Here is a 12,361-nt window from a genome sequence, read left to right as displayed (position 1 = left end):
GTGCAACGCAGCTGACTGGAATGTTTGTGAGATGATAAGAGCCCAGTCCTGGCATCACCTGTTTTCCTGTGTGACTCTGTGCATTTGGTGATGCACTGCTCCCATGTGGGGCTCATCCCAAATGAACTTACTCCTCTTAGTGCCCTGCTATGAACAGTGCAGAGAGAGTGAAGAGCTTCTTAAATCCAAAAACTGCCCTAGGCCATTTGTGTCCCACGTACCATTTGTTGTTTGGATTGATCTCCGTACAATCAGTGGGAAGCATTAAATTTCACATGCCTCTTCTGCAGCTTATTGATCCAGAGCCTCCTCTGGGTTTTTTGTCAATATGTGTTACTGGATAATCAATTCACAAAGCTGCAGCATCACTGAGGGACATGTGAGAGTCAAACTGGGAAAATGATATGCCTGGATCATCACTTTCTTTAAAGCAGGCTGAGGAGTCACGGAAAGGAGTGCGACTCTGAATACACTGCCATGGTCAAAAGGAGGGATAAATAGTGTTGAGGACATATCAAGGGGGAAATGCAAAATCTGCACTTGTTTATAAAAAGTTCACTCTTCTCTGTGGCATTTTTTTCTAATAAACTATATTACAAAATCTGCTGTTCCTCCCAGAGTACTGATCTGGTGCATTCTTCTATGCATAATAGCTGCCATAAATACTTTGGATTTTTTGGAAAGAATTTGCGGATTTCCAAAGATTTCTTCGATGTGAGAGGAGAAAGCTTGAAAGTTGGAGAATCTTCTACAACTTTCCCCATGTATTTACTTATAGCCAATTTTAAACTAAATGTGAGTTATCCCTTACATCAGGGAAGCAAGGGGAAAACAAAGAGCCTGTGTATTTTCCAGCAGATGCTTTTAAATATCAGTCGCAGTGTAATGATACTTAGAAGCAGATGTTAAAATTAGACAACATTCTTTAAAGTAACTGTTAGGTTTTATTTTTTCTGCCTTTAATTTCTAAAGATTAAAATGCAGCAGGGTAGGGTGTGAGTTCTTGTGGCGCTGGTTACAAGTGTTGCCTCTCAGTGAGATTTTAGCTGTTTCTTCCCTTAGAGCATGAGTCTCCATTCAGACGAGGTGGTGCAGCCACAGTGTTCATGGTGCTTCAGTTAAGGTTTTGCATGTGAGCTCTGCAAACAGTGGAATGCAAAACTAACAGTCAAGTTAATACTAGAAGTATTAGCAAGTTGTGGGTATTTCAGGTCTGCCCTTTAATCTCTTTTAGATTAGAATTATTGAGCTGGAGTCATATTTCAAGTGAGATAGCACTCTGTTTAAAAGAGTATGTATTCAGGTGTTTGAGGAATTAAAAAATATGCTACCAGGTGCTAAAAATACTGCCAAGAGAGCTGAGTTCAGTTTTTAATATCCAACCTGCTGTGGTGGTTAAATATTTACGTTGAAGGTCACTGCTGCTGTTTGCTCTTCACTTTTAATGTACAGTGTGCATTACAGCTCTGATCCCTCCCACTCAAGTAGGGAGGAAGAAGCTATTGATCCCATCAGAGGCACAAAAGCAAACCTGTACTCACACTAAAGGAAATCGTATTTATCATACCAGTGTTCTCTCACATGGGGACATGCAGTGATGGTCAGAGGAGGATTGCAGGGCCCAAGGAAGTAGGAGACTCTGGAAAAGCTCCCATGAAGGTGTGGTTCATAAATGCAGTGAGGTTCTCACCCAGAAGTGAGGACCACATTTGCCCCCTGCACTGCTATTAAACCTTTTGTCTTTTGAAAAAACCGAAACACAAACCTCACAACAACAAAACCATCATGTTGGAAGCTGATACTTTCGGGCAGACAGTGCTTTTTCACTGTATGAGGACTTGTCTGCATTAACAGTGGGGAAACATGACCTCATGGGTGGCACCACCTCTTTTCCACAGCTGGTTGCTCCACTTGTCTGTTACTTGTGACTGTAATGAGGAAGGTGGAGAACAAGTGGAAAGAGGAGGAGAAAGGAAAAGTGACAGACTTGAGTCTAAAACCTGTTGTAATCCTGTGTAAAATGCCCACCTGCAGATGGTCAGGTTTCCTTTCTGTGTTTGATCAATACCCATTGGCTTTTTGTTCCTTTTTGAATATCTTCATCTAGTTAAAAGCTTCTTCTTCCCTTCCAGTACCTGAAAGGAGCCTGCAAGAAGGATGAGAAGATACTTTTTACAAGGGCATGTAGTGATGGGACAAGGGGGAATGGCTTTAAACAGAAAAAAAACAGTTTAGATTAGGTATTAGGATAAAATTCTTTGCTGTGAGGGTGGTGAGGCACTGGAACAGGTTGCTCAGAGAAGTTGTGAATGCTCTGTCCCTGGAAGTGTCCAAGGCTAGGTTGGATGGGGCTCTGAGCAACATGTCCAGGGTAAGTTGTGTGGTTCAGCATATGACACGAGGAACTTGTAACTTGCCAAGGTGAAATGATTAAAGGTCCTTCTAAGACACGACTTTTCTGTGTTTGTGCTTTTTCACTCCCCAGCTCATCTGTGTCAGACTTGCTGGAGTAGGAGCGCTGGCTGTATCATTGCTGGCAGGCTGAGGTTGCAGAAGTTCTGAGAACAACTGCATAAAGATATTCTGGTTTGCAAATGTTTTCCTGTGGAACTGTTAATGAGGGCAGAAGTGACAAGTTGCAGAGCTTCCTGTGCCTGCGTTTAGTTTTGTGAGCAAAAGCCAATATTTAAGATCATAGTTCTGTTAGAGCTCTGTGCTTTTACATTTTGAATGTCTTTTTTAGCTTTGTATTTTCATACAGCATTTTAAAAGCGTATTTTCATGTGGGCAGTAGTAGTGTTATGTTCCTGTTTAGTGCTTTTTCATCATTAAATGTGAGATCAATTTGAAAAGTAGTACCATTATTCCCTCAAACAGATAGATTAATCAATACCACTACCAATGTGTTTTTCCCCTGTCTGCCCCAGGGTGAAGGCAAATGGGCTCAAGCTCATCCTGTTTCTAAACAGATACTCTGTCAAGCTAACTTTCCTACTCTGTTTCTGGGTTCTGATTGCTTCCTGTGATGGGTTATTTTCAGTCCCTGTTGTGAAAAAATATTATCAAAGCTGTCATTTTTGCCTTTAAGCACTTAATAAATGGGACACAAAAGACTGTAAAACTCTAATAAAAAATACACTTCAGACATTTGGCATGATCGAATTCTGTGTGCAAGGTTTATGGTGCTCTTTACCTGGTCTAATGCCCTGTCCTTGTGAAGACCAAACTACAGTTACGGCAGGGATAGAGTTGTATCCTTAACGCCCAGGGAAGCTAAGGTCTGACGAGGCATGCAGCTTTCTTTGTGTTTCCAAATAATGTTGAAAAATTATTGCTGTTGCATGTTGTTTTTAGTTACAGTCTCACAGTGCTGAGGATGGAGGAGCCTTTACAGAATGAGATAGAATTGCCAGTAATTTTCTCTGCCTGGTGGAGGCATTGGTGTTGGTGGTAGTAGAGCAGTGGCCCTGCTGGGCCCTTTGGTTATGCAAGATTTTTGCAAAGGCTGTGTGGGAGACCAGACATTTGAAAATGAGGGAGCAACTTTAATGGGAAATTGCTGGATGACATGTTTCCCCTGCAGACCTAGAGAGTACCTTTCACTCCTACCTACAAGTGCATCAGTTGGAAATTAATGGAGAGGACATGGTTGTGTCTAACTGAATGGAGAAGTGAAGAGTCCTTTCGGCATGCCCATATTTTTTCTGGAGAGGGATTATGATGTGACACTTAGTGAGGGGCTGAATTTTCAGTATGACTTTTTGCATTTTGCATTTTTTCAGCTTTTAACAGTTTATTGCTTGCCCATAATACAAAGTGAGTGATCCAGTCAGATTTTCTGATAAGCCATTTGGTACCACATGGGACCCCAAGGCATACATTCAAATCAGATGCTTTTGAAAATGTTTGTTGGAAGAAGTTTGTTCCAGAGGCCAGACTTTCTTTCTTAGCAGAGAGTACCCTCCTCCAGGGGAGAGCTGCATGTTGTGCTCTCTGTGGATGTGCCTTTTGATCACAAAAGGTAATCGGTCAGTGACTGTCAGGTCTTACCAGTGAACGTTTATCACTTCACTTTCAACCTCTTCCCACACAGGTGTTCTTTACTTGCTGGAACATGAAGAAGAGTATGTTTTCACCCTGCCCAGTGCCTATGCTCGCTCAATACTTACCATCCCATGGGTGGAGCTTGGAGGGAAAGTCAACATCAGTTGTGCCAGAACAGGCTATTCCGCCACGGTCACGTTCCACACCAAGCCATTCTATGGAGGGAAGGTCCACAGGTACGGGAATTACTGTCTTACTCTTGTTGAACTGCTACTGGATTTCAACGGGAAGACTCTAAGGCATCTGTTCAGTTCCTCTGGTGGAATATTTTATGGACAGATAGCTGAATTTCTTTTCCTGTTACTGTTGGAGATGAGTTACAGCTTTAGAGCACAGTTTATTGTAGTTATACATATTATGATGTTTAACTGAATTGGATATATTTCTCTCATTAAAATAAAGTGAATGTATCTCTCCAGGCTTTGTTGCTTGTAAAAGTTGTTGTAAGTGCAAGATCAGAAAAATGCACGTGGAAGAGGCAATATCTCTGCTACATCAGCTGCTGCTTTTGTGTGAGTCTTGTAGATGAAGTGGTGTTCCAGGTGGAGCTCCTGGAGAGAAGCAAAAGTGTCACTGCCCACAATGGTAGCTCCCTCCTGAGGACTCTCAGTTCTACACTGAAATTCCAGATGATGAAACTGTTATTTACATGTCTTTGTTCCTCTTTATTAAGGGTGTGAAGAGGCACTGTGCAAGGCAGCTTCCTGTCTTGCTTCCATGCTCAAGTTGATGTCCCAGTTATTAACATACACAGACCCCTTTCTTGTTCTGCTATGGACTGTTGCAGTGTCTATGAGAAGACTGTGCTTTTGCATGGATACCTCTGTTTTATTTCAGTTGGTCTAATTATTCTTCTGTATGTGTCAACCGTTTCATTGCTGTGTTCAGCCAAATATCCACATGGGCTGTTTTGACAGGGTTTTTTTCTAAAAGGTGTAGATTCATGCCATCAGGGTGAGTGAAAATTTGGGACAGTTGTGTGGTATTAGTTTGGTAATTTAGTTTACAGATTACCTGACATGGTTTGCCAAAGCACATGTGTCATGTTCATAGATATATACACAAACCTTCTCTTTGCATTTTGGTTTTCCAGTCCTACCTGTCTATTTTGCTGATTCTCAGACCAATTCTTGGATCTCTGAGGTAGCTTTAATCATTGCCTCTTAGCAGCTGAAAAGTAAACTTGCAGAGCTAAGGAAGAAAACAAAGGTACCTGAAGTCTTTGACATTGGTCTCTGACAGCATTATGGTCAGGTGTGAAAATAACATGTATTGGAAATGTCACACGAATGTCGGGAGCTGTTTTTCAGGTTGCTGAGGTAACCAGCTCTGGGTTAGAGCAGAGTATCAGAGTTTTAAGCTGGGTTACTGCTGTATTTTGGGACAATGTCATCCCAAAGCTATTGCTGTGTTAGAAGAACTTTCCTGGGATGAGTCTTTCGTTTTTGGAGAGAGCGTCACTGCTTTGCTTGAAAAATTGCTTTGTAAATGTAGAAAGCTGCTTGTAACCTTAGCTGTGGTAGCGCTTTCATGTGCTGATAATAAATGGTACCAGTTATTTCTGTGGTCTTTTTTCCTTTCCTCTTAAATTAGGGTTACTGCTGAAGTGAAACACAATCCCACGAACACCATTGTGTGCAAGGCACAGGGAGAATGGAACGGTACGCTGGAATTTACTTACAGCAACGGAGACACCAAAGTGATTGACACCAACAAACTGCCTGTTATCAGGAAAAAGATCAGGCCGATCGCAAAGCAAGGCCCGCTGGAATCAAGGTAAGGGGAAGGGCATTACAGTGTTCTGCTTCTGAACCTTGGGTAGGAACAGAGCAGGGAAGCAAACCGTGGTTATAAACAGTGTGGTTCAAAAATGCCTCCCTTCCCACAGCGTGTTAATCTGGGCACAGAGAGCTGGAGCTGTGTGTTGATTCCTCGGAGCGTAAATTACATTGCAATGATGAGCACATCAATTTTGTAGATGGGGAAAATGTGTGGATGCGTTAATGAGCATCTGGAAGATGGTAATGCAGTGTTTTCACCTGCTTCTTTGGGTGATTGCAACATGGTACACAAATTAGTCAGTTTGTTGCAAGTAATGTTGCATTATATAATTTAAAACGGTATTCAGTGTTTTATGTATTTTAGAATATGTATATATATATGTATAAAAGTATGTAAAATGTGGTGCAATGTGAGCTATAAATACACAAACTCATGGTTTGAAAGCTCTTGGCACCCACATCATGTGCCTAACTTTGACTAGGTACATTAGGAAAAAACATATTCTATTATTCAGTCAATACTGTTAATGTTTATCTTCAGAAAAATCAATACTTTTATTGAATTTAGGAACATTTTATTGGAGGATTTAAAAGCATGAGTTACACTTATTGTCTGTAAATATTTTCTCTTTATTGTACAAAGGTTCCTTGAGTCATTATGCAGGGTCAGATTGTTTTTCTACTTTTAAGACTGCTTGCTTATCCACAAACTCGTTTTCCCCCTGTAGTTTGGAACACAGAGATTGTAGTAGGTAAGGAACCCTGTAGCTCTTCAGTGTATATTGTATTTTTTAGATACTAGTAAGCAAATTGCAACCATCCAGTGTTTCTGCAGGATTTGCAGTTTATCAGAGTGTAAACAGAAACTCATTTAAACACTCCTGAAAATTTGTGAAAGCTGTGGTCAGTTTCAGAAAGACAGCAGGTTTAGATTAGATATTAGGAAAAAATTCTTTAGTGTGAGGGTGGTGAGGCACTGGAGCAGGTTGCCCAGAAAAGTTGTGGATGCCCCATCCCTGTAAGTGTTCAAGGCTGGGTTGGATGGACGCTGAGCAACCTGGTCTACTGCAACAAGTCCTTGCCCAAGGTAGAGGGGTTGGGACGAGATGATCTTTAAGGTCCCTTCCAATCCAGGCCATTCTATGATTCTGTGATTCTTTTCAGTGTTTTTCTGGGCAAAGTTTCTGCTAAGCTGATAAAAGGCATTGCATTCAAATATGGTCAGTCATGTGAGAAACACGTTTGGCTGTATACTGATAATTATTGTAACTGGGAATGTAGAGCAAGACCTAGAAGGGCTTCCTGGAATCAGTGCATCAGTTCCTCTGTTAGTGACCTGGTGGGAACAGTCAGTGTCCCAACTGAATGCACTCTTGGCTTTTGGCTGACACTCCCTTAAATTGAAAAATTTAACCACAAATAAACACAGGATAAATGCCTGTCATTTGGGGGTGGATCATCAGTAAAGAATGTGAACCAGAAACAATAAAATAAATCTGCCTTCTTTGAGAAAAAAAGCTCAGGTGGTCAAGAGTCAGGAACAGGAAGAGAAGATGGTGAGAAAATTAAGTTGCATGGCAAAACACGAGGAGCTGAGCACATCTGAAAATCTGGTCCACAAATGTGATGAATGTCTGAGGTTCCCGAGCCGTGTGACCTGAAAGAACAGCATGGAGAGCATGACAGCAGCTCACCAGCCTGGTGTCCAGTGGCACTGGGCTGTGGCAGAAGTGTTCTCACTCTGTGGCTTGTGCTCCTCCATCACCAGGCGCCTGTGGCAGAATGTCACCAACTCTCTGAAGGAGGGGAACATTGATGCAGCCACGGAACACAAGCACTGCCTGGAAGAGAGACAGCGGGCAGAGGAGAGGCAGCGTGCGGCTCTCACAACGCCCTGGAAACCCAAGTATTTTGTCAAAGAGGTACTTTGAGTCTCTTGTTTTAGGGACCCTTTAATGTGTTTCTGCACAGGGGAGGATGCTCTTACAAGTGAACGAATGTCTGTGGCTTTTACCGTGGGCTAGTGTTGTTGTGTACCACTCAGTGCTTTAAATTGTCTTTTTGACAGAGTCTGGCTCTTGAAGGAGAGCAATGGATTTTTCCATGTCTATATTGTAAACTTGTTCACTTTTCTTCAGTTACATTTATTTTGATGTGGATTTTTGGTATCTAATGTTAGGCACTTAAAGCAATGTGTTTTTCTGTAAAATCCAGCCCGTACTTTACAAATGCTGCATACTCACTTCCCCTACTAATCCTGATCTCAGAACACTAAAGCAAGCACAATCTAGGGATATTTATCCAGTGTAACTCAGCATGGGCATCCTAAACACAGTTTTGGGTTTCATCTGTGTGAAAGGAAACACATTTTACTAAGTTCATCTCTGCCCTTTTTTCGGGAAAGGCAGAAGGGAAATTAACACTGACTGGGGGAATTGTTACCTTAGCCAGTATGTGCAGCTATTTAAACCAGCAGTTCACCTGTTACACCTTCCCACTGCTTCTCTTTCTCCCTGGTAGTTCTTTTCCCTCCCACCCAGTTTGCTTGTCAATAAACACAGAATTTTCAGATGACCGAGGTGGCTTCTTGTTGTTTAGTCTTATTTTAGCTTTTATGTGGATGTACATAGATCCAGTATTTATAAATCTTGTTTGTAAACTCTCCTTAATTTTCTTGCAGGGCGATGGCTGGCTGTACTTGAATCCTCTCTGGAAGACCCATTGATGGCAGAGAGCAGTTGCTCATAACTTTACCTGAAAGGCATTAAGATGATACAGTATGTAGCTTCAGGATGTCATTGGATAGGTCCTGTTATCAGAAGATCCCCACGGGAAGCTATGTACTGTGAATGATGCATCTCAAAATAACCACGAGCTCGAGTCTATTCAGGAGCCGTTTTGTGCGTACAGATACACAGGCACACATGCACACATCCACCAATACACACGTATGTACACACAGTGTGTATGTGTTTGTGTGTGTTTTATTTACACTACATGTAAACAAGTATAAACACTAACAGCAATTCAAAGACCTTTTCCTCTAATTGTTAGGGCACAGAACTCTGGCTGGACTCAGCTGGAGTTCCCGGAGTTGTGTGCTTGCAGGATCAGGCCCTATGCTAGTATTTAAGAAAATACTTTTTTAGTACTGGTTAAGGTTTTTCTATTTTTCACTTTTGCCAAAAATGTTTTGCACTTAAAATGTGATGTGTCTCTTAATGGCAGTTGTTCTGTCTAAAGTCACCGAGTAACTCACTTTGACATAAGAATGCTACACTGACATGACAGTGCGTTCGCTCTCCGGGATGCCGATTTAAGGGCATGTTTCCTGTCACTTACCAGTGTGAATTTTCTGCCATCCTGTAAGAAGTAGCAATACCTTCTCAAGAACGTTGTTCACACTAACCTATTGTGTCCTCACTCTTTTGTCTGTTCATATTTCAGCTGTTTAATTGATCTCTGGTCACCCGTGACCAGCTGCTCTGGTAACTTTGATCTTGCTTTGTAATGTTTTCTGGCCACTGTCATGCCAGCACTTCTGGCTTACATGTTCCGCTAAATCCCTTCTGGCAGATGTAGCTGCAGTGTTCCAGCTCACTCTTGCCTCAGCTCTCCACCCCCTGTTAAGAGAGGCTTGGCACACCACTGGGCTCTGCCGGGGACACCCTGGTCACAGCCTTTGCCTTTCCAGTGAAACCACTGCTGATGTGTTTGGGCTGTGCAGGCAGGACCCTGTCCTGGTGTGTTGCTGTGATGGGCGAGCTTTCCCCACCGGCCCCAAGATGGGTTCTGTTCACTGCTCTGGAAGAACAGAGCTGGTCTGCTCAGAGCCCTTAAACTGTCTTAGGGCTCCAAGGAGCCCTATATTTAAGTTTCTTTGGCTTTTGACCCAAGGGATTGCTTCTGGATGAAACATTTGGATGAGTAGAGATGATATAACTAGCCTTCTCAGAGAAACGATTTTCTGATGTAAAAGTAACAACAGTACATTGTTACACTGAGACAATAACTTTATTAATTAAACAAACGGGATACAATTTGTTTTGTAGATTAACAAAGTAAAAAAATCCTGTAGCTGGATCTTGCTTTGTAAGGTAACCACTGTGACACTGAGAAAGTGGATTCTAAAAGTTTGTTAAGGCTTTTTTGATTTTTAGTTCATATTTGTTGAAAGTGAAGATGTTTTTGAGAGAGGTGGCAGCAAAAGGCACATGTAAAATGTGCTGACTTCTACTCAGTGCTTCTTTCCAAAGTGCCCCTAAAGAAACCACTGTATTTCTAACACACAGTAGCATGGATGCCTACCTGTCTGTAGTACTAATTGATTTTGTGCCTTTTGTCTGCTTTCTTAATACACTAACTTATGCTTTATAGATGTTACACAAAGATACTTAGGTCGAAGCACTGCTCACATCTGTCCTTGTGTATCCTGCATTTTGGTTTTTTGGTAGATGTCAAAATCTCTTGAGCAACTCAAAAGGCTGAGCGGAGGTGTGTGCACAAGGAAACATGCCATTAATTGTTCCTTTGGACATAATATGTAATAGATCTTTACATTTGAGCTTCAGATCCCCGTTTAATGAAGGTGTGGCTCCTTTTTCCTCCTAAATCCTATTTTGTCTGCTTGTCTGTCCTTTTTTTTTTTGCACATTAGAAGGATTCATGTTCTAAATTATTTAAATCCTGTTTTTTAAAGTGGACTGTATGAACTTGGTTTTGTAACTGACACTTTTTTTTAAAGGAAAAAAAATATTTTTTAGGAATAGTTGATGTAATAGTTTTCTGTAACAAAACCAAAATGATGCTGTTGTAGTATTTACTGAACCAAGTATCATCAGGAAAATGTGTACTTTATCACCTGCAGGAATTCACTTTATAATGGATCCACTCATTTTCTAGAGGTTAGTCTGATAAGTACCTAGAAGTACTCCTACAGTTTGTAATATCATCACAAAGAACAATCGAAAAAGCAGAATTAAACACATGGAACATCCTCCCACAACTCTTTCACACACCAAAGAACAAGACACATACTCACTAAAATAGCCATTGCAAACCTCTGTGTGTCAGGTGTGCGGGCCTGTGCCACTGAAGGAGTAACCTCTTTCAGCTTTGATGGTGTGACTGTCGAGGCTACAGAGATGCTGTAGCCTTTCTTTTAAGAAGAAATCTGAAAAATTTTCTGCTTGTAATTTATTGAAGATTTTTTTCCGTCTGCATGGTTGGTTGTTTCTGCATGCCAAGAACATTCCACTTGTGCTCTGATCAATGTTTTGTTTCGTTCTGATGCTGTGAAGAGTCCCCTGATGCCATTACCACTGTTTCTTTCCCAAAGTAACTTGTGAGACACAAACATAAAAGCAGTCCTTTCTGAAAATATGCCATCAGCGAGAGATCCCAGAATAGGATTCAAAAGTGTAATTTTATTTTTTTGATAGTTATGTGTTTGGTATATTTTACAGGACTGAAAAGTAAATATTCATAAGCCTTATTCAGTAGGTCATTCCAATAGCTGTCTTGGAATTGCAAGTAAATACTTTCCTTTTCAAGTAGCCAATGTACACTGAATTGTAACGTAAAAACCTCCATGTACTTCAATTTTTTTTGTGTGCACACCTGTAGAAAGCCTATGCAACCTTTTTCTTTCTTAAATTAGAAATGTTCAGAAGGAAAATTTATACCTTTATCATTTAAAAGATGCTCTGGCAGTCTCTTCTGATTTGCCTTCCTTTCATAATTTGTGAATATAAAATGAGAATGCTCATGAATAAAAGATTTGTTTCATTTAGTAGTGGGATGCCCTTTCTCTTTCCATGGAAGCATCAGTTAACCAGTACCAGTTACTGAGCTGTCCTGGAGTGGTGTACAGCACTCAGGCACCTGTGAGCTGGGTGCAGGGTTCTGAGAGAAGTGATTTGCCAGCTGAATCCTGGTTTGTTCTGGGGGTTTTATGCCCTGTTCATTCTGCCAGACACTCTGTAGGTAAGTTTTTGTTTAAACTGGACAGTTCTACCCAGGGAAAACGGGGCTGGGCAGCATCACAGCTTTAGGAAAGGCTGGCGAACATCTGCCTTATTTTGACAAGTAAAAATGTTAAGGTGTCCCCTTGTTTCTGAAAATCCTATTTCATTTAATCTTTGTCACTAACAGAGATTCTTGACTAGATACCTCTTAAACCACAACTCTACATTATTGCAGCACTGGACACTTGCAAAGGGAGGAGAAATGTGCTTAGAGGCTTCACGTGGGTCCTGGTCAGCGTTTTTCAAGTGTTAGATAACGCCCTTCTGGTTTCCTTTAAACGTTCACCCAGTGTTGGAAACTCTTGTGCTGGAACACTTTGTTTTTATGCAAAATGGAAAACAACACTGGCTGTAAAAAGGGCAGGAAACACTACCCGGTCGTGTTCCTTGCCTTCCCGTGGCATTACTTCAAGGCCACCTCTTGGAGCAATTTGTACACTTGGGTTATGT

At 41.3% G+C, this 12,361-nt stretch overlaps 1 protein-coding gene across 1 annotated transcript in view; it reads left to right on the top strand.

Annotated features, from left to right (window-relative positions):
* The window catches only part of OSBPL10 (oxysterol binding protein like 10), a 115,936-nt gene extending 104,260 nt beyond the window's left edge, over positions 1-11,676 (top strand). Inside the window, exons 9-12 of the mRNA XM_027639492.1 lie at positions 4,094-4,280; positions 5,698-5,880; positions 7,654-7,807; positions 8,566-11,676. Of these exons, the coding sequence (XP_027495293.1) occupies positions 4,094-4,280; positions 5,698-5,880; positions 7,654-7,807; positions 8,566-8,610 (569 nt within the window). The 3' untranslated portion in view covers positions 8,611-11,676. The remainder of the gene's footprint in view (positions 1-4,093; positions 4,281-5,697; positions 5,881-7,653; positions 7,808-8,565) is intronic.
* The last annotated feature ends 685 nt before the right edge of the window (positions 11,677-12,361 follow it).

This window comes from Corapipo altera, unplaced genomic scaffold (assembly GCF_003945725.1).
Source record: "Corapipo altera isolate COAL_440 unplaced genomic scaffold, ASM394572v1 44, whole genome shotgun sequence".
Classification (NCBI taxonomy): Eukaryota; Metazoa; Chordata; class Aves; order Passeriformes; family Pipridae; genus Corapipo; species Corapipo altera.
The sequence above is the reverse complement of the archived record's forward strand: the minus strand, read 5'-3'. Positions and strand labels throughout refer to the sequence as shown.